The 27,288-nt window shown below is 37.4% G+C and overlaps 2 protein-coding genes across 4 annotated transcripts in view; both read left to right on the top strand.

Moving 5' to 3' along the window:
* The window catches only part of LOC139935343 (glutaminyl-peptide cyclotransferase-like), a 35,177-nt gene extending 29,396 nt beyond the window's left edge, over positions 1-5,781 (top strand). Inside the window, exons 5-8 of one of the 2 annotated variants that reach the window (XM_071930002.1) lie at positions 396-548; positions 1,124-1,232; positions 1,887-2,003; positions 3,346-5,776. In XM_071930002.1, the coding sequence (XP_071786103.1) occupies positions 396-548; positions 1,124-1,232; positions 1,887-2,003; positions 3,346-3,503 (537 nt within the window). In that variant the 3' untranslated portion in view covers positions 3,504-5,776. Of the gene's footprint in view, positions 1-395; positions 549-1,123; positions 1,233-1,886; positions 2,004-3,345 lie in introns of both variants that reach the window. The other variant, XM_071929918.1, reaches the window with a different exon arrangement.
* A 1,148-nt stretch (positions 5,782-6,929) lies between these two features.
* The window catches only part of LOC139935458 (protein Smaug homolog 1-like), a 44,416-nt gene continuing 24,057 nt past the window's right edge, over positions 6,930-27,288 (top strand). The window contains exons 1-2 of one of the 2 annotated variants that reach the window (XM_071930114.1): positions 6,930-7,093; positions 14,398-14,751. In XM_071930114.1, the coding sequence (XP_071786215.1) occupies positions 14,544-14,751 (208 nt within the window). In that variant the 5' untranslated portion in view covers positions 6,930-7,093; positions 14,398-14,543. Of the gene's footprint in view, positions 7,094-12,414; positions 12,842-14,397; positions 14,752-27,288 lie in introns of those variants that run through there. The other variant, XM_071930123.1, reaches the window with a different exon arrangement.

Here is a 27,288-nt window from a genome sequence, read left to right on the forward strand (position 1 = left end):
TTTGTGAACTCATAAAATAAACTCATAAAAATAAATGATATTTGGATCCATCCATGTTTTGTGCAATCCATTTCATTGCAAAAGTTTACCATAATCAAGGGCAATATTTGCATTGGCTGCCATCTTTGATGTCAACAATGGTAATGCGCATGCGTGTGTACGCTGGTCACGACTCTCAGACAATGATAGCTCATAATTGACCTAAATTAGGACTGTTTTCTTGTTGCATAATACAAGGGGGTCTAGTCAGGGTGCTTTGGTCAATACTGCAAAACTTGGGCAAAAAATGCCCCACAGGTTTGGAAAAAACCTGCGTAGAACCACATGGTAAGAAATAGTTTCTATTTTTGAAATTGTTACTGTTTTAATGACTTGGAATCCCATTTTGTTAACAGCTTTACACTCTTCAGTTAATCTTCTTTGATGGAGAGGAAGCTTTTGAGAGATGGTCAAACTTTGATTCCTTGTACGGCTCTCGACATTTAGCTCAGAAGTGGGAAAATACACCGCACCCTTCTGACAACAGAAAGAACGTTTTGGATGGAATTGTAAGTAGTGGCCTCAGTTTTAGAAAATTTTGAAACAAGACTTAAAATGTCCTGAATGAAGTTGATAACTAGGATAAAATTAAAGGAAAAACAGCAAAAGCACATTGTTATTATGCCTAAACTATACTGTAGTGAAAAGAGAAGATAAATCATATGAAATGTCACGCATAGAAGGTTTATGTTGGTTCACCCTACATACAAATTTAAAACAAACAACCAATAACCACAAATAAAGTGAGTGAATTTTTTTTCAATGTGGGCAGTAGTATGGTTTTGAGTTAGATCTTGCAGTGACAAAGTTACTGATATTTCATTGTCTCGCCGGTTAAAATTTTGTACATGTAAACCTCCTGCTCTTGATAGCATTTTCCAACGAGTTGACTAACCTTTTGAAAACCCAAAATTTACATCCTTATGCCCGGTTCATACTTTTCTTGCATCACAATTTCTCAAACATTTGCGTACTGAATGTTCCATCACCAATATTCCTTTTGCATTCCCATGTGCGGGCAGTGACTATCATCCCTTTGTTCAATGAACTCTTATCATTCCCATGCTGTTGATATTTTTCACAGGGCCTGTTTTTTCTTATGGATCTCCTTGGAGCGGCAAACCCACAATTTGTCAACCATTTTAGACGGAATCGTCAGAGTAACAGAATGTATCAACATCTTCAAACCATCGGTAAGTGCTCAAAAATTTGGGTTATTAGTCCTTTTCACTCTAAAAATTAACACCTCTCCAATGACAATCCAGAGGGACAAAAAACATCAAAAGAATTAGAATGAACATTGGAAAACAACAAAGGGAAAGTTATGTACATTTTTAAGTAGGTTTTGAAACTTTGTATGGTGGATAACTAAGAGAGGTTTGCGGTTACACCATGTGAATATCTCGTTATGAGTAGTATTGGTTCTGAAAAGAACGGATGGTCACTTGAATTTTCTTCTTTTGGCTCAATCGATATCAATTGTATGCCCCCTGCTTCCCACTTCCAAACTTCCCCACCTTTCTCCTGTAAAACATTTCTTGCTCCGAGCAAGTTGATGGTGCTTATAATAGATGTTAAATTTGCATCGGGATAAAGAATATTAATTTTGGTTTTTACCCATACAATGATGCGTGTTAGCACTGTATACTCAGTACTTCCCGAGTCCTGTGCAAAAAAATATCACAGGCATGTTACTCGGGTGGGATTCGAACCCACGACCCTTGTAATTCTAGAGCAGTGTCTTACAACTAGACTACCGAGGTTGCCCGGTAGCTCGAGGCAGTTCGAATCCTATGTTTTGGCAGCGGGTACCGTAACGATAATTGTGTAATTCTGTTGTGTTACAGAGACTCGTTTAGTTCAGGCTGGCCTGTTTGACTCGTCCTACAACCCGCAGCGGCCATACTTTACCAAAGGGTCATTTAATCCGATTGAGGACGACCACAAACCTTTCCTACAACGAGGTAAGATTTTCGTCATGGCTGGTAAAGGAGCATTGGATTGGATAAAGAAAATCAGCTGTTATTTTGTCAACATACATGTATAAAGAAAGCTAGCTCTTTGATCTACTATCTAGTGCTGAGGACACAGTTCCTTAAAAGCTAGCTGTTAAATCTAAACCCCAAGGGCTACCAAAAGGTGGGAATGCTATCATTTCAACATACCTTCAATTCAAAGTGTTGATATTTTTGGTCAGCAATTACTCTCACCCCTGGAGAGTGTTGGACACATCTTTGTACATTGGGGTTTGAGGAGAGAGCACCGGTAATTTTTTCATTGTTTCATTTTGATAAGGTGGCGAAGAATTCTGAAAAATCTACTTCCCGTTGTAGTAGAATACATAGCAAGACAACTTCTCAAAAGAACATAATCTACCCATCAAGTAGATAAACACATCCAAACCAACTAAGGGAATCAATGTGTGGTGAAGAGGTTTTCAACTAGTGGTTTAATCCCAACGAGGCCTGGTTCTTGATAATTTACTGAGCAAAGTCGAGGTAAATTATCAAGAACCAGGCCTCGGCGGGTTCAAACCACTAGTTGAAAACCTATTCAACACACTTTGATTTCCATTCATAAATACCTTTTCGGTCAAAAACATCATCACTTTTTGGTCAAAAAGTAAAATAAATGCAAAAATTATAATTGTTAAATGATTTTCAACTAGTGGTTTAATCCCAACGAGGCCTGGTTCTTGATAATTTACTGAGCAAAGTCGAGGTAAATTATCAAGAACCAGGCCTTAAAATTATAATTGTTAAATGATTTTCAACTAGTGGTTTAATCCCAACGAGGCCTGGTTCTTGATAATTTACTGAGCAAAGTCGAGGTAAATTATCAAGAACCAGGCCTCGGCGGGTTCAAACCACTAGTTGAAAACCTATTCAACACACTTTGATTTCCATTCATAAATACCTTTTCGGTCAAAAACATCTTGCAACACAACACCCCTCCAGCTATGAAATGGTAGAGCCCTCCACTGCCCTCGCGTAAACAACTCCTTACAAGGGAATGCTGTGGGCGTCGCGCGTATCGCGTGATGTGGCACAACTGTTTCAGCCGTTACTCTCGACCAATAGGAATGAAGAAACTGTCTTATAAGAAGAGGTGCAAGGTCGTGTGTCACGCTCATGAATTAACACTTTTTACCAGTCATTAACAAAAGGTTTATGCACATCCACGTGACGCACTCTCCACCAATAGGAGTAGAGAAACTGTCTGGGGTATTTATGAATATACATTTATGAAATACGTATTGTTAATTTAACCGACTGTTTTTACCATCCTTTCTAATCACAATCTCAGGAGTGGACGTTGTCCATATGATAGCCACACCCTTCCCAAGCACATGGCACACTATGAGTGACACCGGAGCCAACCTAGACTACCCAACGATCTCCAATCTGAATAAGATTATCCACGTCTTTGTGGCGGAGTTCCTTCATCTGAAGCTTCCCGAATGACATACTGCGCCGGTTAACCGTCCACAACATGTGTTTTCCAGCACAGCTCTCTTGAAACCAATGCAGTCTGTTCTAGTGTTGCTTTCTCTGTTGCTTTGTTGTTTCTATGCTTAGATGTATGTGTTGTTTAGGTTTACCGGCCCAAAGTGAGTAATGACAGAAGACAGTTGCTGAGATGACAATCTTGATTTCACCATGAATTAAAAAACCCAAAACAAACAAAAGTTCAAACTTACAGAAAAAGTTGGTGGGTATCGTCTTTAAACAAGTCAATAATCATACAAGATACCATAAAGGTCAACAAACTTGGATATTCTGCTTTTCAGTCTGAAATTGTTGATGCAATTAAAAGATATTTTCGAATCCATCTTTGGCATATTCACCAGGAAAACGAAAACAAAGAATTGATTGGAAGTCACAACAGTAACTGTCTTTAAGATTGCATGCCACCTTCTACTCAGATTGCTTGACCAGCATGTTCAAGAGATGAATATTTATAGTAGCATGAATCGAAACTGAGAATTGCTCTTTTGGGGAGGTAATCAAGTCTAGTATAACAAGATTGTTTTGAGATATTTGTGTTTACCCGCTAGCATTACTAAGTTGCATTTAAAATGGGTATAACTAAGAAAGACGCAAAGACGCAATATATTTTTTGAGAGAATATTTATGGTATGACCATAGTTATATATTTTCAAGTGTACTGGCTGGCTAAAGGGTCACAATGAAAAATAAATGCTTTCACATTCCAAGCCAAATGTACATATCATATGGGTCAATTTCAGAACGCTTTTGAAAACAAAGCACAGAACAAAATTGTACTTGCTAGTCAAAAAAAAAGAAGAAAATGGCTTGTTACTAGTCTCACATGGGCCCACTTTCATAAAGCTGCTTGTGCACTAAAAGTAGCTAAGCACATCACCAAATTATGCTGACCAAATTAAAGTTGGCATCAGTCACATGTACCATCTGTCTGATTTGTATGCACAAATTTTCCTTCCATCGAGATAATCGATATTATAAAGCAGGACCGTTTGTGTGGGTTTTTTTTTGCTTGTTAAACTCATCTGATAACAAATGTTATATCATTTTTACTATTTGTGTGTGATGCCCATGCATTTATTACTTTGTAAACTTATGCAGGGTATTTATTTTAGGTTCAGGCAAAACTGAAACTTAAACCCAATTTTAAAAAGTTACAATATTTGTGTGTACATCAACAGTGATCCCAGCAACGTTGCAGAGTTTGTCTCCGTCCACCAGAACATAGAGGGGAAGTTCTAATTACACCTTACGCGTAAACTTGTACATCACAAGCTTCATGTACAGAAGATGACTCTAAAGCCAGGTTCATTTGCCAGCAAATGCGAATGCGAAGTGTATTTTGACACCACAGAGCTGTTTTCGCAGCGATTGTTTGCAGGAGTTCAGCACAACTGAACTGTTGTGAATTATTCATTGTGAATTTGTGATGTCAAAATTTGTATCACATTCACAGGAAGTATGAACTGGGCTTTACCTGGTAGTATTCATTATCTTCGAATTGACTTGAAGCCTTGATTCTGATTGGTGGACCCATAGCAACAAGAGGTGTGATGTAAACTTAAATTGCCTGTATCTCACCCTACTTCAGGCTGCATACTCCCCACCAGGGAGTTGAGATGGTTTAAGGAGTGATTTAAGGCCCAGTGACCAGGGGTAATAATGTGAAGCGCTTTAAGATGCCCTCCGGGTGTGAAAAGCGCTATATAAAATTGGGTTGGTACTAATTGCGCTGTTCTAACTCTGCCTATTTCGCTATTTTTCAGCTACACCTAAAACCGTCTTTTACACAAAGCTGCAGGTCAAGTTTGCTTGAAGATAAACTTGTTATCACATGCGTGCTCATGGGAAACGGAAAATATAGTGAGATAGCGACCTCATTGGTGGATATGGGACACAGACGCACCATATTTTCCGTATTCCACTTGTGCTTTTGTGATAACTAATAGTATTAACCATGAGTTTGAGTAAAGAATAAAATTGGGGGAGGGGGGACTTAATGATTTCCAGCGAGGAGCTGAATATTGATAAAGATTCCTTTTTTATCAGATACTTTTGTTAAAACAGGTTACACCAATTGTCTTAAATGTGTCTAACTTGTGCTTGTTGCTGCTCAATTAATTAAGTTTGAGGTAATTACTTAGATGTATACTTGTAAAATTGTAAGAGAGAGTTTTATTGTAAAATAAAATGTAAGATAACATTTTAAATTTAATGTATTGACATATGTGGTTTTTAAGCTTCAATATTTTGTAAGTTTGTCCCATTTTTCCCCCCAAAAGATACTTTGATGCCGATTATAACTTGTGTGCCTAACAGATATTTGTAGAACCTGCTGAACCGTCTTGTAATGTATATTAAAGCCATTGGACACTTTCGGTAAACAGGGTTGTCCAAGGCCGACACTTCGTGTACCACAACTTATATATAAAATAACAAACCTGTGAAAATTTAGGCTCAATCGGTCATCGGAGTCGGGAGAAAATAACGGAAAACCCACCCTTGTTTCCCCATGTTTCACCGTGTCATGACATGTGTTTATAATAAATCGGTAATTCTCGCTATCGAGAATTGATATTGTTTTAGTGTTTTCTCAAAAAGTAAAGCATTTCATGGAATAATATTTCAAGATAAGTCTTTCACCATTACCTTCTGTAAACCTAAATTATTTGTAAATCTGCGAACTTTAAAAAAAAATTCTGTACCAAAAGTGTTGTAAAATGAGAGAGTGCATGATGTTTTAAAGTGAGGATTAAAGCCATGTTTGCATGGACCTTGGAGCTATTTGAACGCAGAGCCCCAAGTCTAAATTTAGTTTGAAAATACACATGAATTTGTAGCATGGCAGGTAGGCGATGGGATTGAGTTGATTCAATTCAAGTAAGTACAATGAATTGAATGTTACTACAATTGTTGTTTGGCACACTATGGTCACTGACATGGAGAAAGAAATTATTTCTTCCGTGGGAGTATCACGAGAAAGATATTTGGCTATGTAATAACAAATACTAAAGCAAGCTGCAGATTTTTCCTTTGAAAAAAAACACAGATAGAATAACCAGCACTGCAAACATTTAGAGAATTTTGAAAACAATTCGTTATTCTACCGATATTTTGTTTAATAAAGGACAAACACAACACAAGTGACGACCTTGCAGACGACGCGTCATTTACCTGAGTCAAAAACTGTTAGGGCGACCTCTATTGCTCAAAGTCAATTATTAGTAGTCTGGAGAAGCAAACTATTGCGTATGTTAAACCACGATAATAACACTGGGAACCACTCAACTTAAGGACGAATAAAATGGTAGGTACCCGCTGCTTCCGGTGTGTACGCATGCCATTAACTATTTCTGCACTTATTATTGTGGAAAGCCAGCGAATGTTCAGTACGTGTGTGTTTCGACTGTAGTTTTTCAATCTGGAATCTGCTAGATAGTGCTATAAATTTCCATTCGTCGAGCCAAAGTCTGTGGAAATGTGTTGAAGAATGAATTCACAGTGTGGTAGAACTTGATTCCGTCTTAATAAACAACAACTTCGACTCGGTAAGAATTTGAAATTGAATGTGTTTTATTGATTTCTGAAAAGATTAACACTAACAATAATTTGCAGCAGTGAGAACTAGTTCCGTTTCCGTCCAGTCTGCTGTCGTCTGGTCATTTCTATTTTGAATGTTGTTTATTGACTAAGTAAAAACTTATGACACAAGCGAGCCCGAGCTTGGGCATAGTGAAGGATAGGGAAAAGTTTCCGTATGGCGCCACCACTTTTTCATTCGATATGAAATAATATAGTATCTAATTTACCTCAATGAGATATCCCTTTTTGTAAAAATGAGTGAAAAGGTGGTGGCGCCATACGGAAAGTTATCCAAGGATAGTGAGTAGGGTAGGGTAGGCTGATGAGTTACTCAACAAAATATAAGCAAGAAAACAAGAATAGAAAATGTGTGAGATGAGGTGCAGATGGGCATGGGACTGACACTGGAGTGAGAGTGAGTGTAAATTCAATAACACAACAATTATTTTACATTTTATTTAGCCTATTTTTGTTAATAATAATACATTTATGCATGATTGTCAAATCTGAACGAAGACTTGAATGTCAATGGTCAAAGCTGGCTGAAGTCTCCATCTCCATCTCATCTCCATCTCCATTGGTTCAGTCAGCAAAATATCCTGCCGGATACATCTACGCTAACTTGTGACATGTATTGTAAGTTGTTTTTACTGTAATTATTATAATTATTATTGTGTTATAACAATTATATTCCTGTACTTCTTGCACACCATTCTTGCACACCTTTTCCCCTGTCGAAGTTACATTGCTTTTAATCCTGCTCAAATATGCTTGTCTGGCCATGCCCACTTACTACAGAGACCGGAACCGATCTTTAATATAAACTGTCAACTGAGTATTGACTTAAAAATCATCAATATTTATTATTTGGGAAGTTCATCGAGGCGCTTGCCTAGAAGTATAGTACGAAAAGGAGTACAGTGCCCCAGTAACTTACTGTGTCATCAGAAATAGAGACATGATAAAATAATACTGTAACATTTGATTTTGCTGAATGGCCATACTACACTGAGGCAGGTACTGTAGTGTAACTGCGGTGCTGTGCTCTCTTAGTTTTTTGTTTGACATCCTACACTGTAGGCTACAGTCTTTAATGTCATGGCCCATTTTGGATCTGGGGTGTGCAGGAACATCCTGCATTTAATTGTACTCATGAATCACAAGTCTGTTTTTCGTCACTCAAATTGATGTTTTGGAGTCCAGAATAGAAAAAAAAACAATGTTGATCATGATAAACCCTCATAATATCACTTTCAAAATGGACGGATTCCCTGCTGTCATGGCCGTAGATCATGTGGTTGCATGTAGTCACATGATTACAAGGGAACTCGGCAAACTCCCACAAGGAGATTTCACCAAGGTGGCAACAGCTAATCTCTCTCATACAAACATTTGATTATCGTCTATGATTATGAATTGCACTAACAAATCAAGAAGTTGTGATAACAGTAACTAGACGACAATACTTAAATTCTATTAATTGAAAAATCAGCGGATAGCGTGATTGGATTCGAACTCACAACCTTGCAGTTGCAAGTCATGCAGTATAACCACTGAACTGGGAAACCCAACACCCAAACTGTTGGATTCCGATGGTGTTATGCCTGATCCTACATAAAGCACAATCTGTTTACTGGTGCAGTAATCATAAATTTAAAGGCAGTGGACACTATTGGTTTACTCAAAATAATTATAAGCACAAAACCTTACTTGGTAACGAGTAATGGGGAGCAGTTGATGGTATAAAATATTGTGAGAAACGGCTCCCTCTGAAGTGACTTAGTTTTCGAGAAAGAAGTAATTTTCCATGAATTTGATTTTGAGACCTCAAGTTTAGAACTTGAGGTCTCGAAATCAACCATCTAAAAGCACACAACTTCGTGTGACAAGGGTGTTTTTTCTTTCATTATTATCTCGCAACTTCGACAATCGATTGAGCTCAAATGTTCACAGGTTGGTTATTTTATGTATATTTTGAGATACACCAAGTGAGAAGACTGGTCTTTGACAATTACCAATAGTGTCCACTGTCTTTAACTGGAAACTTCATAGGAGTATGCTGTGTTTCATGTGTGGTTAGGATATTATTTAAAGGTGAGGGTACAGCTTGTTCAGTTTGGGAAAATATTATCGGCTAGTTAAATGTAAGCGTGCAATTAAAATGTCTCAGAATGGCAAATTATTAGTGAATGGTTCAGTAACTCTGATCATAATTTTGTTGCCACACTGAATATTTTATCTGGCTTGTGCTGTTACAGTATCATTCGTCCAAATTTGCATAGTGTGGAGACAAATTTATGTATTGATTCTAATCACTATGAGGTGAACTTAGTGAAAAGTTCGTAGCCGCTTAAAAAAGTTCCTAACACATTGTTTTTTACTTTTTAACTAAATAACACGTTGGACTTGACGTCTTATCTAAAAGTACAGTACAGACGTCATATGGCATCATCACTTTTTTCCAGAACAGAAGCACAGCATGCAATGTTTTCATGCACATAGTGTGGTGTTTATCGCATACACTACTAGATTGTATCTCCACAAACAAGTGCAAAGTTTCAAACCCTACTACATGCAGTTTTGTCGCCATGTGGTTATAAATGGTGAGCTAAATTCAGCACTTATTTGATAATTTTGAAATGAAGTCACTCCGTGCGCCCCCCGTTTACAGTTTGAGGATGAGGTTGCCATGGACACAATTCTTTGCCGAATGATGAAGTCGCTCTAATGGCATGATTTACTTCCTGTGTGACTGTCAATTTGGGGGTTTTGTTTTTAAAAAACACTAATTGCATTGAGCGGCCGGCATAAGGTATAGTGTGTGGGGAAACTGGCAATGATTAAAAGTTGATATGATGATATGTGTTTTAAATAAACTTGAAGTGCATGATGAAATCATTAGGATGCAATATTTAGAATATATTATACACCCATGCCTCAATAAAGTGGATATTGAAAGCATTACAGCTGTGTCGGTTAGTAGTTAAAACAACAACGTCTAAGGACAGCCTGGTGTGACATGGCTGCGTTTGCAAATAACATCTTTTTCAAGCAGTACAATCACAAGCCCTCTGTGTATGTCTCTGCAGCCTTACACTTGCATGGCCAGGGGATAAAAAATTCGATAGATTAGAAAGAAGCTAATTGGAAAGATGAAAACTGGGAAGATTATTTTATACAGGAAGTCCTCTTGCCTTAATTTATTTCCATGATGGTTGGTGTGTGGAAGCCAATGCGCACAAATGAACATGACCCTTTGCACCCCCATGGTTGATTGAAGAGCTCAAAAGCAGTTTTAATGCATACATTGCATACATGTGATAGTCACATACATGTACTACCAAAGTGTATGATAAAGGCCCATTCAGTCAATAATAAATTTAAAAAAAGGTATTTTATTTATGTCATCTTTATTGAGGGTAAACTCCAATCAGCACCCAGCATCGCTTTCCATTGAGGCCCTCAGTTACAAAAATTATATTGTTTTTGTTTATATTTTTTTGTTTTTCTGTTTCCCCCCCCCCCCCCCCCCCACACGGAAACCACTTAATCATTAGGCCCTACTAAGAATGTTCTTTTTTGCTTGTTCAAATACTGGGGTTGATTTCACAAAGAGTTAGGACAAGTCCTAGCTTAGGACTAGACCTAGGAGATGGCTTGTCCTGAGTAACTCGTCCTAACTCGAGATAAGACTAGTCTTAACTCTTTGTGAAATCCACTCAAATCTTTGTGAAATCCACTTCAGATGAGAAGTAGTACATGAAAATATGTAATATGCTACAGGCCTGGATCTTCCTCTTTGAGAGGGCAAGGATGTTGTGTTGTTATCTGCTCTCAAGACAATCTGCATCATTGATAATGACACTGTCACAGCAAAAAGGGCTAGTGTAGCGCCAAAATGTTACGTAGGCAATAACACCAAAACATTGTACAATGGACCCTTCCCACGAAATATGCTAATTACCTTCCTGCATGCGTACAGACCCTGTTGGTTGGCAAATGCCATAGAGTTGTGCACTAAGCAGACGCGCAATCGCGCTTGCGTCACGCAGCCATTAGCCATGTACAAAACAGCGCGATATTCCCTCATTTTGCCAACCAAAATGTTAGTGCGCACGCACTACATGTATTTGTGCAATTTACATATTTCATGGGAAGGGTCTATTATGTTATATTTATTTTTTTGAAAGTACACAAAGTATTCAAAACACTAAAGTCAAGATTGAAGAACAGATTAGAGATGTTTGTACTATTATTTAGGCTAGAATATTCAAATTTGTATGCCACACACACAGTTCCTTGTCAATTGATTAGTTGGAACACGCTTGTTGTGCTTTATTTTCCCATGTACACAGCCGAGGCACTCCAAAATTCACAATATAATATAGTAAAGTCCTATGGATAATTATGTAGGACACTCCAGATGTGGTTTCCAAAATGATCATTCACAAACCTGTTTGTCCAAATAAGGCAAGGTTGTGTTATGACGGACAAGGTTGGTGTCTACAATGGAGTTGTTGACGTTCAATATTTTTGTGGGGCTGTGCCTATGTTGTGTTATTGATAATCAAAAACGAAGCTTCAAATGACAAGGATCTATGTGTGAGTTATAGAAACAAATATTGAATGTATTTTGTTTGTGCATCGTCACAAATGCAATCACTCTGTGATATCTGGCTTTTCCATTTCAGTGGGCTTCAGTTGAAGTGGAAGAGTCCAGATTTCACCTTGTGATTATGTTCTCCGAAAAAGAACTCGTGCACAACCTCGTATGCATCCAATGTAATTTAAAAAAAATCAAGAAGTTTTTTGTTGTCTTTTTTTAAAGCATCTATTGGAAACTTGTCAAAAAGAAAACAATAAATAAATTGTTATAAAAATATTAGTGTTGACAGATTAATTTTAAGTATACATGTAGATTTAAATTATAAAAATTATAAATTAGATTTAGCCTTTTTTAAGAAAGACTCTGCTAGGGTAGAAATGTCAGGCCATTAACTATTTTTTGCATTAAATTATAAAACTCGGACTTTACGTTAACACATTTTTTGTACAATTTGTAGGCATCTACATGTGCACGTAAGACAGTTTGGATTAACTTCTCCCAAAAATCCTTAAAAGAAAGCTTTAATTCAAATTCTATGCCATGGCGAGCTGATAAACCTTTTGGCATGGCACCAAGTCTTGTGACACCTTGCCAAGCTGGGCGAGAACGTTTCAGAAGGGAAGTCATCATTTGATTTCTCCACCTCCAGACTTCACGTACACATCCCTCCCAGTCTCCGAGTCACATGTCTGTTTGTGTACAAGCCGGGGAGGGGACTGGCACTGTTTAGTACCCGACGTCGCATGGTGTGTACAGCCTAGTATTATTAATAATGCCGGGCAGTTGGGTCACGCACCATTTCCTCATGAGATAGTTCCTGCGTTGCGACGGTCGGTCATGGGACAATCATTCTTAGTTGTAAGGATGTCATGAGATGCCAAGCTCATTAATTGACTCTCATGTAGTGTATCCTTTGGCCTTAGTTTACTAACAGACACTGTCACTGAGGTTGTGAGACTCTGTTGGTGTGTTTGGGTTGTGCTGGCTACACTGTAAGCTAGCTTTACCACACGGTGATTGCCTCTTTCCTTGCTATCGAGTTGGTGTGTGCTGGGATTATAGTGTTGTCTTTCTGCGTCTGTGTTTGGTTACAGGCTGTCATCAACAGGTAACGGTAGGCACGTGTACATTTGAAATTTGTTTTGAAAAATTTGTTCTGATAATTTTTTTGTCAGAAATTTGTGTTGTTGAGTTGTGATGATATATTTGTAAACATGTGTAACTAAAAGGGGAGTATAGTCATGCAGGATGGCATGGAGGTAGTGCGGTGTACCTACATGTACATGTAGGTTCATGGTGTATTTTGTTCTTAATTTGACAGGAAACACAAACAGTTTGTCCTATTAGCAGTTTTTCCAATAGCTGTACCTTTTATTCTGTGAAACCACCCTTAACTGTTTCAACATGTGACTGGACATGTAGGCTTATGCTGAAAAAATTGAGTTTATAATTTTTGTTTTCTTCTATTTATTTTTCAAATCAGCCTCAAATCTCCATTCAATGTTGAAGGAAAAATTACCCGCCTTTTCCATCCATTTTTTCAATTGAGATTGGAGGGTAAAACAAGAAATGATTCTAACAAACTCAAATTTTCAGTACAAGCCTGTTGTCCCAATCACTACGTTGAAACACTTTTAGGAAAGTTTCAGGTACTTTAAACAAAAATTGTGTTTCTGGTCATTTGCATTTCTGAATAAATCACCAAGACCCTAACACCTTCGGGTGGCACGGTTGGCTTATGCGTAAAGCGCTCGCCTCCCACCAAGGTGACCCCGGTTCGATTCCCGGTCGGGGCCATATGTGAGTTTAGTTGTGCGTTGGTTCTCTGCTGTGCCACGAGGGTTTTCCAGACTATCTGGTTTTCCTCCCTCAGGAAAAAGTCAAACACTTTCGATTTTGGGTTGATGTGGCTGGCAGCTGAATGCGCCCTTGCATGCCTCGTCCTTCGCAATTCAGCTCTAGCTGCGAGTAAGGACGATTAGCCCCCCAAATTATTATTATTAAATATTGTTGGTATATTTGTACAACATGTATATTTTAAGGCCCATTTGTGGCTGCTTCTCTCCTGAGCCAGGATTATCTTTTAGACAGACATGGCCAATTATACATAAATGGCCACTATTTTGTACAATTTGTGCAAAAAGTTCTACATGACTGATGAAAAAAAAAAAATCACCTAACCATTACTATAAGTTTTTAAAGAAATTCATTACATCAGAATACATCACATGTGTTGTACTTCAGTACGTGCTGGCAAACTTAATATTACATACTTGTTTAATTGAAACGATGAATGAATTTTGTATGCAAATTGACTTGTTAAGTCTGTATGCCGACTGTTAAAATATCCACATGACCATGCCATTGCCATCTGTCTTGTTGGTTAATAATAGTATTCTCGACTATTCTCGACTGTGCTACTGAATGCAGTTGTGCATGCCTGGCTTTCTAAGTTTTGCATTATGTTTACCTAAAGCACCGCACACATACATAACGGATGAGTACATGTAATAGGTACAGCATGTGTACACGTTTTGTTGCTGGTGGTTAAGATGCTGATCGTGTATGCTTCATACTGGACCATGTGAAATAGTTGTTCTGAGAAAAATACCAGGTGATTTCTAGACTACCGGAAATAACAGAATACTTGTCAATTTATTTCAGGTCAAAATTGAGGTAAATTATGTAATCTATGAGTGGACTAGTCGAGTGCCTACCACCAAACCCCAGATATTGTCAGTCGCTATGGACCAATGCAGTAGAGGGTAGCAGTTGTTGTCTCCTTAAATACCTCCGCCACTGGTCTCGCCATGAAGCCGGCCTACCTATTTCGTGACCAAGTAAACGCCCTGTCGGTGTGGTTTAAGGAATGGAATGAGTGTGAACAGACTGTGGCATTGTATTCGTTAATACGAAGGGTGTCCTCAACCCAGGCACGCTTCCTGACTCTGGTCCTTGAGCAGACGCTTGGCGATACGGACGATTGTCAGCGGTTAGAACAAGAAGCCAATGATCTTGGTAAGTTTATCTCGTTTTTTTTTTTAAAGCTAGCTGTTTTGTTTTGTTACAGTGAAAGACTGTTCATTATTTGGTGTATGTGGTATTTATAGGCTTAGAAAATTTTGTCGGCAGTGAGCAACACATGTAAAAAATACGGGGTGTTGAACAATTTATCGGTGATAAAAAAATCAATGATTCATTTTCCATTGAAAAGAAAAAAGAATGATCGAAATCTTGTTGACTGTTTTTAAAATATTCCTTAAAAGCTTTCCTCCACAACTTGGAAGTTCCAACAATTGTAAGTTCACTTTGTGCTGCAAGGTGATTGACGATGGAAATAAAGACAGAACAATTCCGATCCATAATAGTTTTAAAATGTTTTAAAACTGTCTCCAAAGAGTCTTTGTGTTATTGTAAACCACATGGGACATTAAGCCATTTGTAAAAACAATCCGATCTTCTCCTATTTTGCAAATATCAAGGCACTAAACCATTTCTGCCCTGGGGCATGATGATTGTCTTGAAGATGTGATTTCCTCCCAGATTTTTTTGTTTTTTTGTTTTTGCAATATTTACCCTGTATGAAAAACAAGTTTCTAGCTTACTGCTACTTCCGGGGCTTAGAAGAATAAGATCTGCATAGACAAGAACAGAGAGCGATGTGCGTTCAGAGAACCTCAATTAAAGTTTGCCAAAAACCCTGGATTATTTATCCCGTCCTGAATTATTCATGTTGGTTGTAATAACATTGGGAGGGGATGATCGAGGCATCTCAGTGCTGCGTGTGTTTAAAAAAAAAAACTTCCCATCCTCTGACAATGAGAGCTCATGCGAGCATGAAGGTTTAGATATGATCATATCAAGTCAAGTGTACTACAGATAGGATATTGCTCGGACGCCCACTCTATTTAATACTTTATCGCCAGATGTTCCTCCAAGCTCTTTCCCTCTGAGCGGGCAATTTTTTTTTTTCGAGCGAAGCATCCCACCGTCGGTGTATGATAATTTTCTCGACCGTTCAGTCAGTCTGTCGGTGGCTCTGTCTGTCTGTTTGAAGGTGGGACAAACAAGCTTGATGTTTTGATGTTCTGGTCAGCTATGCTGTTAACTGCATTACTAAAATCTTTATAAACAAAATGGTTGTATTCTCCAAGTCTTCTTCTTTTTTATTGGTTGCGTTGAGATTGTGTTGTGAGAGTAAATGTACTGGAAAACGCTTGAGGCACGTGCTGGTTGACTGGCTGTGCATTTTTGCAGCTCTGCATTTCTTTAAAGGAACACGTTGCCTTGGATCGGTCGAGTTGGTCTTTGAAAAGCGTTTGTAACCGTTTTTTATAAAATGCATATGGGTAGAAAGATGTTGTAAAAGTAGAATACAATGATCCACACAAACATGCCTCGAAATTGCGTGGTTTTCCTTTGACCTCGTCGACTAACACGTCGGCCATTTATGGGGGTCAAAATTTTGACTCCCATAAATGGCCGACCGTGTTAGTTCTCACAGTAGAAGGAAAACCACGCAATTTCGAGGCAAACTTGTGTGGATCATTGTATTCTACTTTTAAAACATCTTTCCAACCATATGCATTATATACAAAACGGTTACAAACGCTTTTGTTTTGACCAACTCGTCCGATCCAAGGCAACGTGTTCCTTTAAGGATGAGGGTAGCACTGTAAAGATTAGCTAAATTTAGAAGATGTTTTTACTACGTATTGATCCCTTGCACTCGCGTCACACGCGGCGACTGATGCCATGCTCAACTCGTTGCTGGTCAATAGGTTTATGTGTAAACGCCGCGTCGCCTTAAATGCGCAGAATAACACACATTGACATTGACCACCAAAATGGCGCATCCAAGATTATTCTGATGATGACGTCAGGTGAATTGGGTCAATAGTCAATTCAGGGCTTAGATTTGACACTGGACTGCTGGCCCAAGGCCATTGATTTTAATGTTGGTAAACACATGAACGGACAAGTCCGACAGTCCTGTGTTTTTCAACTGAATAACAATATTTTTACCTCAGTAATATTTGTAACAAGTTCTGTTCAGATCTGTATCTTTTAATTCTGTTGAGAATTTTACTTAAATATGGTAATTCCTGTATTAAGAAAAATTTGATCAATGATCTTTGAGTGCTTTTTTATGTTTATTTTTTTAATTTTGCTCCTGTAAAACAACTTCTGGTCCAATACACTTTTTTAGCTATACTTAGCCCTGAAGAGGTTTAAAAAAGGTCTGTTTCCCTTTTCCCTGTTCCCTTTCCGTCATTACAGTTAATTGTTTAAGAGTCTGCACAGGCCACACCAATCATGTGCAATGTGTACAACTCCCTGTTTCCTTCATGGGAAGTGAGCATTTATCCAAGTCTTTTACTCTAGTGTTCAAGTAAATGCAAATAAAACCAATCTGTGAAACTTTCATTGACGTCAGTGCTTATGGTACATGTGATCTGGTTACTATCAGCAGTTTTGCTCTGCAATATGTTGTGTCTACACAGATGAACAATGTACCCTCTGCTGCTTGGCAAAACTTAATCAAGTTCATCTTAAAATAGAACATAATATGTTCTATTCATTGTACATTGTAGGCTTATTTAAAAGCCTACTATATACTGTGACCTCTAAAAATGCCTTTAAAAAGGCGGGTCTATTCCACATGTTTGTACATAGCACTAAAGTTTCAATATTGGCTTGCTTGCAGTGCTGAACTGCCTAAATAGTTTGTTTTGTTGTTACACCCACTTCCCCATTGTTGAAAGAGAAAGCAGTAGACATTGGTCCTATGTGAACCCTAGGGTGTGAACCCAAATCAGTGAACCCTTATCTGTGAGGTCATGAAGGAAGAAAGTGAGGTGTTAACTGTTGTCCAGGCATTGTAATCTCAACCTGCACAGGTACAGTTCGAGGGCTTACCACACCCCCATAGTACACCCCCATATGGACCATGTGAGCAATCGCCATTCTTCCCTGCTCTATGTATTAAAGAAATGAGCTTTGCATCATCTTGGTCTCGAAATGAAACAGAAAGTTTAAAAACTCAAATGCTTCTGTTATTCAGAATTTGGTGGGGGGTTTTTGACTGTGAAAAACATCAACGAAATAAAACTTGTGATTTAAGTACAAGGGAGATTATCAATTTGTTATTGAGTTACATTTTGAAAAGTGGCCAGTATATGAGAGCTAACAACTTTCCCTGATTCTGCAGATAATTCCCTGAAGATAAACCAATCTGTCCATGTTCTGACGAACAAATTTGAAAATCTCCTTGATTCTGGAAAGTCCTATTATGTTGAATGTAATTATAAATACCTCTCTTATTGTACAAAATCTCCCTAATTGCAAGATTCAAGTATTGTCAAGTATTCCGTCGTCAGTTTTTATTACTGAGGCTATTACCAAACTATTTTGAGGATGATGATGAAAGAATTGAGATTGATAGCCTTCAGTCTGTGGCAGGTTGAAGATAGTATAGTTCCGATTCTCGTTGCAATTTTAAAGGACTTTTGTTTTTTTATCAATCAGGGCATTGTATGACGCCATTATTACCATAGCGACCAACCTGTCAAGTCTTGTGATTACACTTGACGTTGCTAGGGTAATGATGAGAGGCAGATTGGTATGAGAAACCCCTTGCTTTATAAATAACTGTTCATCCGTCGTGCTTTAGACTTCGCTGATCAATTTGTAATTACTGTACAAAAAATAGAGAGTAAAAATAGTCCTCGTGAAATCTATAATTTACGCTTTACAATCCAGTGCTCGGCGTATATAAAAGAAATCTAACAATTATGATATTTACAGAATTAAAAAAAACTATAGTACAATGTACTTTTGTGTGCATTGTACAATCGGATCAAGAATGACGCACAAAAATCTGCGCATAAATAAAACTTCAACACTGTATAAAAAACACTGGACATGTGTGAATAGTCCACGTATTGTTTCAAGTTTCTTCATTAATAATAATAATAAGACATTTGTAAAGCACCTAATGCAAAAGCCTCTAAGCGCATTAGAATGTGGACACTGAACTCGGGTCCACACTTTGTATCAGCTGCTTCGTATTCAGTGTGGGGGTTGTTGATGGGCTGTGGCAAAATGTTGTGCAGTAATAATAGGTGAATGTGTGTAGTGAGTCGTATAATTGCAGTTTTAATTGGAAAGTCAAGCTACACTTAACGGGTTTTAAAGACACTGTGACACCTTTAGTAATTGCGAAGACCAGTCTTCTCACTTGGTCTATCTCAACATGTACAAAATAACAAACCTGTGAAAATTTGAACTCCATTGGTGTTGGAATTGGCTAGTGTAATAAAGGAACACGAAGTTGTGTGCTTTAAAATGCTCGATTTGGGGACCTCAAAATTGAATTCCGAGGTCCCGAAATCAAATTCAAATATTTTAATGGAAAATACTTCTTTCTCGAAAACTACGTTACTGCAGAAGAGGCCGTTTCTCATAATGTTTAATATTCAATAGCAACAATATTTTGAGTGATTACCAATAGTGCCTTTAAACTCTAAGTCAAGTTTGTTTGCCCTGCTCCAATGTGTTGAAAGAAGGGTAATCATATGAAGATACTCTCAGTAACATGTGTTGGTTTGATTTGCGTATCAGCAGTGTCCAGCACCCTAATGGTTGTATTGTACACAAGGCTATTGGTGTATGGATGTTTGTTCACGTACGAGTAGTTTGTTTAGGTATTGTAGCACACTTGAATGCATTGTTTCACCTGAGTGCAATTCATAACGGTGGTGAACTGGTGCGGACCTCAAGCTAGAGCCAAAACGCAGATGTAGTCCTTGCCTCTCAAAGGTTCAGACCACTGACATACTTTTCATGTGAATAAAAACCTCAAGATTCACCTGACCTCGCTGAAGTGACCTAGTTCCATACTAGATGCGCATGTATTTCAATAATACATGGGGTTTCTTGTACGTAGTTCTTTCTTGACTTGACCGACTTGTAGAATGTACACTGTGCGAGCCCAATTTCACATTGAGCCCAATTTCACATTGTGAGTGATGTCATGAAACATTTTTTTTTACGGCAGCCTGCTGTAAGATCCATGCATCAAAACTGAAAAACATCAATATGAACTGTGTAGTACATCATGTGTTGTGTAGTGTGAAACTGAAACGTAAAGCACACAAGTTGAAACAGTCATAATGTTTTTTTAAAATGGTAGTGGTACACAGAAAAAGCATGCTCGAGCCAGATACTTCAATCTTGCACGGGCAAGGCAGTTTTTCCTTGGTCAAGAGCACCTGTCTGAGGGAGATGAAAATTTGGGTACTGTACAATTGCATGTGTTGCCTCTGTGAAGCATCAGCCTGCGTGTAAACTCGTTTGCAGGTCTGATGCTCATTTTTGAAAGGGCAAGGGCACCAAGACCAAGGCATTTTTCTCATCATTGGTTAAGGGCACCTCTATGCTGAAATTGTTAATTTTTATTGGCGCATTTCGAGGGGCACCAAGGCTATAGACAGGTGCAACGAAGGCAATTTGTCTGTGTTGCCTCCGTGAAGTATCAGGCCTGCATTTGCAGTAACTAGCCCTACATCTGTTCACGTGTGGAGTTTTTGTAACTGCAAAGCCAGTTTGTTAAATTCAGTTGCAACACCTACACTTTGTGTATTGCGTGTGCATTGATTGGTAAATGCATGAATGCTGAACATTTAAGTCCAGTTCATACTTCCTGTGTATGTGAATACGAAGCAGATGTTGACATCACATGGCTGTTTTTTTGCAGCGAATGTTTTCCAGATGCACCACAGTTTTAAATAATTCTGGGGAAAACCCTGCACATTCAATTCATCGTGGGAAAACCTGTCAATGAAACCCTGTTTTTTAAAAGTTCCCATCGCTATAAAAACAGTAAGTTCATTAAAATGGAACTGGACCAGCCCGACACCTCAAAAAGAGATACTCATGCAATGGTGAATAGTGAAGTTGCTTGTTATCCACAATGTTTCATTGCTTCCCCCATCGTAAAACCACTAATGTCATAAACATTTTAATGAGCAAGGAAAAACTACAGATGTGACCCCACAAAACCAGGACAAAATCATTAAAGCTTATTTCCAGGAAACACTCGTTAAAGGTGCGCCTCCAATGGATAATTGTCACAACTGTCATCATTAGAGGTAAAAGGATGATGAACCAATTAGAACAGAAAGTTTGTTGATCATTTAAATTTTGTCAAAACCTTTCACAAGGACAAAAACTTTTGAAGTGTTAAATACTTTTTTGTCTGCCTGGGGAAAAAAATCAGCTGTTACCAAAATCACCTAAAAATCTGTTGGGTTTTTCTTTTTACTTCAATTAATATGCATAATGGTCATTCTGATTTCTGATTTGTTTTGCCAGTTTTTTTTTATGAAATAGCATGAAAAGTCAGTTAAAGCCTACACACAACTACTTGCATGATTATCAGTACTTCTCATCAATCAAAACAACTTTAAATAAATAAATAAACAAACAAATAAATACAAATAAATGATTAACTTATGATCACAACACTAGAAATATTTCAAGTGTTGTGATCGACAGTTAAACACTATTAATTGTAGGGAACTACCAACACAGGTATTTTCATGCCAAAATAAATATCTAAATAAATACAGTGCTTTTGTAAACAGGTGGTTTTGAATTGTAATAATTATTAACATGTGGTCATCAGGTTTGCCCCGACATGAGGATTGTCATTACCCAGGAAGGAAACTGCAATGTGAATTGTCTGCCAGTGCAATCACAATAGACCAGGTTTTGTTCTTGACTGTTATTGCCCCACACTGAAACCATGATTTGTGGTTTTCAAAATCTATTTTCGGAATGTTTTATCTGTTTATTTTGTTAACCAGGAAGGACTGATCACAATACTACATTGTATTGTTGTCATATGTGAGGATGAAGCTTTTGCTGGTACTATGTAAATGTAATACACGTAATTGATTATCAATCAATGTAATGTTACTGACCTAAATTGAGTGAATTTTTTTCATAAAATCATTTTATTTTTCTCACTGCATGCCACTTACATACTATAGGCCTACTTTCTTATGGACTTGCACATTGCACACAATCTGATTGCACATCACATACGAATGTAGGATTCCTCAAATAAAGTTACAGTATTTCATTGTAATTTGCACTAAATGGTAGTGCCTTGATCTATGGTACATTGATTGATTATGTTGACATAAGCACATGCACATGGCATATATAGATCGTAATATAACGGTTGTTTACAAAAAAATAGTGGCCTTGGACATTTCAGGCAGGCTTGATAATGCACCGTGGTCATTTGGGAAATGGTATCATAATTCCCACATAAATTCAAGAGTTATAAAAGTACAGTAAGAGCTGACGAGTTTTGAGATGTGCCCCCTTTCTTTATATCAAAAGTTTATCAAAATTCAAGACGGTGCTATCTATAACTTTAAGTTTTCTTTCATTGGTTTTTGTACAAATCATGCCATCATGAGGCCAGGTTCTGTGGGTCTTTTTGTAAACAGGTGATTTCACAGGTTGTACTTGGTTTATTAAAGGGTCTAGGTACTTTTTGTAGGACAAAAAACACAATGTCCACAGATTTACACTTAGTCAGTTTGAAGATAATAATAGTAGAAAGCTTCCCTGAAAGTATTACTTGCTGAGGTATTGTAGATTTTGAGAAATGAGTAACACAATGTAATGAAAATCATTTTAGCATGTAAAAACGTATTTTCATGACATTGCTTTACTCATTTCTCAAAAACTACAGCACCTAAGCAACTAATATTTTAAGGTATGCTTTCTACTATTATTATCTTCAAATGGTGTAAGTTTAGTGTAAATCTGTGGACATTGTGTTTTGTGTTACAAATCCTTTAAATGTACACATTGAAATAAGGAATGGAGTAGTAGCACTTCAAAGACTAACTTATTGCATACAAAACTGCATGAAGCTTCAGATTTAAGCAAGCATTTTTTTATTGTCCATATTGAAATAGTCTGGGGTAATGAGTTCATTTGACATTGTACATTAGCAGATTTGTAGGCAGCTGTTGGACCCTAGCCATGTTATACTAGGATGTCATAGCTACATATTTTTCATATATTTTTTTATTGTCCACATTGAAACAGGGGTAATGAGTTCATTTGACATACATTATTAGCAGAATTTGTAGGCTGCTGTTCGACCCTAGCCATCTTATACTACGTAGGATGCCACAGCTACATGCATTGTGCATTGTACATATATATATATACACAGATTTTGAGCCTTCCTCTACTGCTACATGTATATTGAACTGCCAGTCTGAAAAACACTTAACTCTCCTCTCCAGAGACGTACAGAGGGAACGCATTACACACTACGTGTACACAAGGAGCGAACATGCACCCGCATTTCAAAAAATGACTATCTATAAATAGACCTAGTGGTGACAAGTGCTGCATGTCATCATTACCATTCACACACTCCGTGTATACAACGGACTGATTCTACGCTATGGGTGATGATGTTCTTTTCGCCACTACTACATGGCACAGTCCGAGAACATACTGCAGTGTAAGCATATAGTGGATGGTGACAAACCCTGTGAGCATCCATTAAAAGGTGTCTCTAAGCTTTGCAAGGAAAGATTATTACTATAATTACTATTAACAAACGGTTTGCACATTAAAATCTATACTTTTAGCCAGAGGTTGAATTTGCAGGAAAACAATCCGAGTGTTTAAAATGTTTATTGTACAATACATTAGATTGTCTAGACAAGTATTTATAATTAATGTAAATATGAAACAGATGGGCCTAGTGATAACCTCCTTTCATCAAATTAGGAGTAACTTTTTGACTGTTCACCATGTAACTGGCAACTCTCCTGCATAATATTACTGCATACATGTACCTTATGTGCAAGAATGTACATGTTATATAGAGGTCTTTGATTATTTTTTTGAGTATTTTGGTGGGGTTGAATTGCATTCAAAAGTGGAGCAGTTTTACAAACTCGCCAAACGTATTAGAAAAAAAGAAAAAAAGAAAAGTAAGAACAAAAATAGGAAGAAAAAAAACATTTATAAAAGAAGTCCTTCCTACCATGGATCTGACCATATTTAAGAACTTGGCAAATAACCAGAAACTGATCTCTCTTTTTGGCCTAGCAAATTAATGCGTACATGTACCCCATACAGAAAATATTTGTAACCAAAAATTTTGTGTGGACAGTTAATATTCAATTACAAAAGAAATGTTTTTCTCCATGGACTCAAATTTTCTTTAGGAATGAAATAATAACTTAGTACATTAATTTAATATTTTGGAAATTTAAAACTAAAATTTAAAATGTGTTATGATTCTAAAAAGGTAACTAAATTTACTGTTTTAGTTAAGTTTTTTAGCCTTAGGCTTTGCCAGAGTCGAATCGAAATGTCAGGACACTCACTATATTTTGTAACAACAAAATTTTGTATGAACCCGAGATTGCCATCGGAAAATCAGACTTTGTACCCTTTTTTGGGACTAAAATTGCCGTAAAGTTTGGAGTTAAGCGGCTTGAGAGGCAATCAGTCGTGGAGGTACAGAACTCAAAGACAACGCATCGTCATTCAAGAGGCTTGTTTTCAGCGGTGCGTCTGCATAAACACAGTCGCTTGAACCTTGAGGTTTGATCAATATGCTGGTTTATAAATAGACTCTCCCTCTTCCCCAGCGCAGGCTGCAGTTTAATGGAGGGGCTTGGGTTTTTTTCCTTGGTCCTATAAATAAAACTGGATACGTACGTATATATAGTCGTAGTATACAAATTTGTGTATTCAAATCAGCATGTAAATTAATCATTAGAAGGAGGCATGTGTGGCAAGATCTTGTGTTTGTGTAAGGTTATTTACGGTGAGCTGGTTTCATAAAATGACGTAGGTGTGTTGTTCAGACGGAGCGTGTTATTTATTATCAGGTACACTTCCGGAGGGGTATGAATAAAACAATCAGAATATTTATGGCATGGTTAATGTCTTATTAAGAAATCCTGCACATTATTGAAAGAGGATGTATGACTATCCTTAAAATTGCAAAATATTCAGTGTGTGTTAATATTTTGTAATTTTAGTAAACACATGGACGACGGAAACGGAAATGTTTATTGCAGATACTTTCATCTCATCAAAATAATCTCAGCAAGATTTGTGTTTTTTCACCTCAGTCCAATTTCTTCCCTCTTTCAACATGGAGGAAGAAGCTGTTTACTTTGGTTTAGGCGAAACTCTATCATAATCATCAGACAGAAACCACTGTCCCAGAAAACTTGTACACCCTACATTACCTTGAGGTCAAGTCTCCATGAACAAACAATTCTGATACACATAAATAGTCGCATTGGGGAATCTGTAGTGAAACATAAGCCATTGAAACCAGTTGTTACATGTTTGTGTTTCCTATTTATTACTTGTTGTCTTCCTGGAGTGACGCACGGTGTCGGAGGTTTATGGTATTATTGGTTTCTGTGTTATTCAAAATCAAAAACAACAACACAACATATTTTCACAAACCTTTTATCAGAACATCCTATTGTTTTGTTTTCTCCACTTTGCTCAACGAAAAGATTTACACCACAATTTTAACAGTCGCAGTCGCACATCATTGCTGTAATTAGTATTATTTATTTCTAGTAATGAGCTTACATACTGTACTTGTATCAAGATGTACTTAAAGGAACGTTACAGAATTGGTAAGGCACAAAAACCGTGAAGATCACAGATTTACATAAAACTTACACGGTCTAATGATGATGATACTTGAAAACATCCCTTGAAATATTTCTGTCTAAAATGTCATATTTGATGAGAAATAAACAATTTAACTTTGCGTTTGGAGTTCGTTGCTGAGTGAGTGTTTTATTCATTTTTATTTTGGCATCAACGCAATGCAAAATTTGTAATCCGTTTTTCACTATTCTCTCGTGACCCAGATGGTCGATCGATCTCAAACTTCTACAGGTTTGTCAGTTGATGTTTATATGGTGGATTACATAAAGTGTTTACAAGCAACTGTTTTGTTAGCAAAAACTAATTCTGTAATGTTACTTTAACACTGACATGGATGGGCCCCCCCTCCCCACATATCTAACCATGCTCTAACAATCCTTAGTCGAATGGGATAGAGGTGGCATGGAATGACAGTGTAAAAAATGTGCACACATACACTGATTTACATTGTATGCAGGTAGTCACATGCGGGCTTGAAATTTCATCTTTGAGAGGGCAAAGTCATTTTTCCAGTAGTGCTTCTATCGGTAGAGTCTTAAAAGAAACAGACATTTGAAAGCGCATCAGAGCCAAGACCAGGGCAACAGAGGCAGTGGTCTCTGTGAAACTCAGGGTCTGTTACTGTACAGTAATCAGGCACATTGTTGATTTATAAACTAATGTACATTGTAGTGTAATAAACCAAACAAGTCTCCAGCATATTAAGCAATGAGAACGTCTTTGTTTTCCTTACCTTGAAATATTATTCCATGGAATGCTTTACTTTTTGAGAAAACATTAAAACAATTATCAATTCTCAACATCAAGAATTACGGATTTATAGTAAACACATGTCATGACACGGCGAAACATGGGTGGGTTTTCCCGTTATTTTCTCCAAACTCCGATGACCGATTGAGCCTAAATTTTCACAGGTTTGTTATTTTATATATAAGTTATGATACACGGTGTGGGCCTTGGACAACACTGTTTACCGAAAGTGTCCACTGGCTTTAAACAGCAATGTACACATCATGGGTACTTTCAGACGTACTGTAGGTTCACAAAAATATTCAAACTCATGCAGGACTTGCATGGTCTTTGGATATTAGTATTTTTTTTTTCTTTCACAATGGTCGTCGTGGACATTGACATTGACATCTTTAATGTCAGACATTTCCCCCCTTCAGGAATCCTGTTGTTGACATGAGGACCAATAATAATATTCTTGTAGCCCAGTCATTCGTGTACTGTTGTTGAATGTTTGCATTACATGTAGTATTGCTTCCTTTGACTGTACCATGGGCACATACGTACAGTACATGTACGTGTACCGCCCCGAGTTGAGGGAAAATACAGGGTAAAACCCTAGTTCATTTAAAGCAGGAATCGATGCAATACTTGAAGTATTGCATCATAAATTGTACATTATTGAAACAAATATTGGTGAGGAATGAAAACTGAAACTAGTTTAGTTATGTGATTTTAAAACGAAAACATTGTAAACAAACACGGAACAATTTGCCTTTGTTGTATCCTTCCCTTTGTCTTTTTCCTTTTTCCTCGTTTAAAAAGAAAAAAAAGGAAAAAACTTAACCAAATTGTTTTTGTCCAAGGCAATTTACATCTTTTACTGTATTTTTGCATTATGTATGTAAATATACTGTGTAACTTGCACAGGGAAGTCTTAAACATTGAATGCAAAAAAGAAGTCACAGAGCTCTTTTTTTTCGCTTCAAATGTTTCGGAAGCGAATTATTCCTTGTGAGTTTGTGATGTCAAAAAGTGTAGGAAGTATGATCCTGGGGTTCGAAAAAGGGC

The sequence above is a fragment of the Asterias amurensis genome, chromosome 1 (genome assembly GCF_032118995.1).
Source record: "Asterias amurensis chromosome 1, ASM3211899v1".
Classification (NCBI taxonomy): domain Eukaryota; kingdom Metazoa; phylum Echinodermata; class Asteroidea; order Forcipulatida; family Asteriidae; genus Asterias; species Asterias amurensis.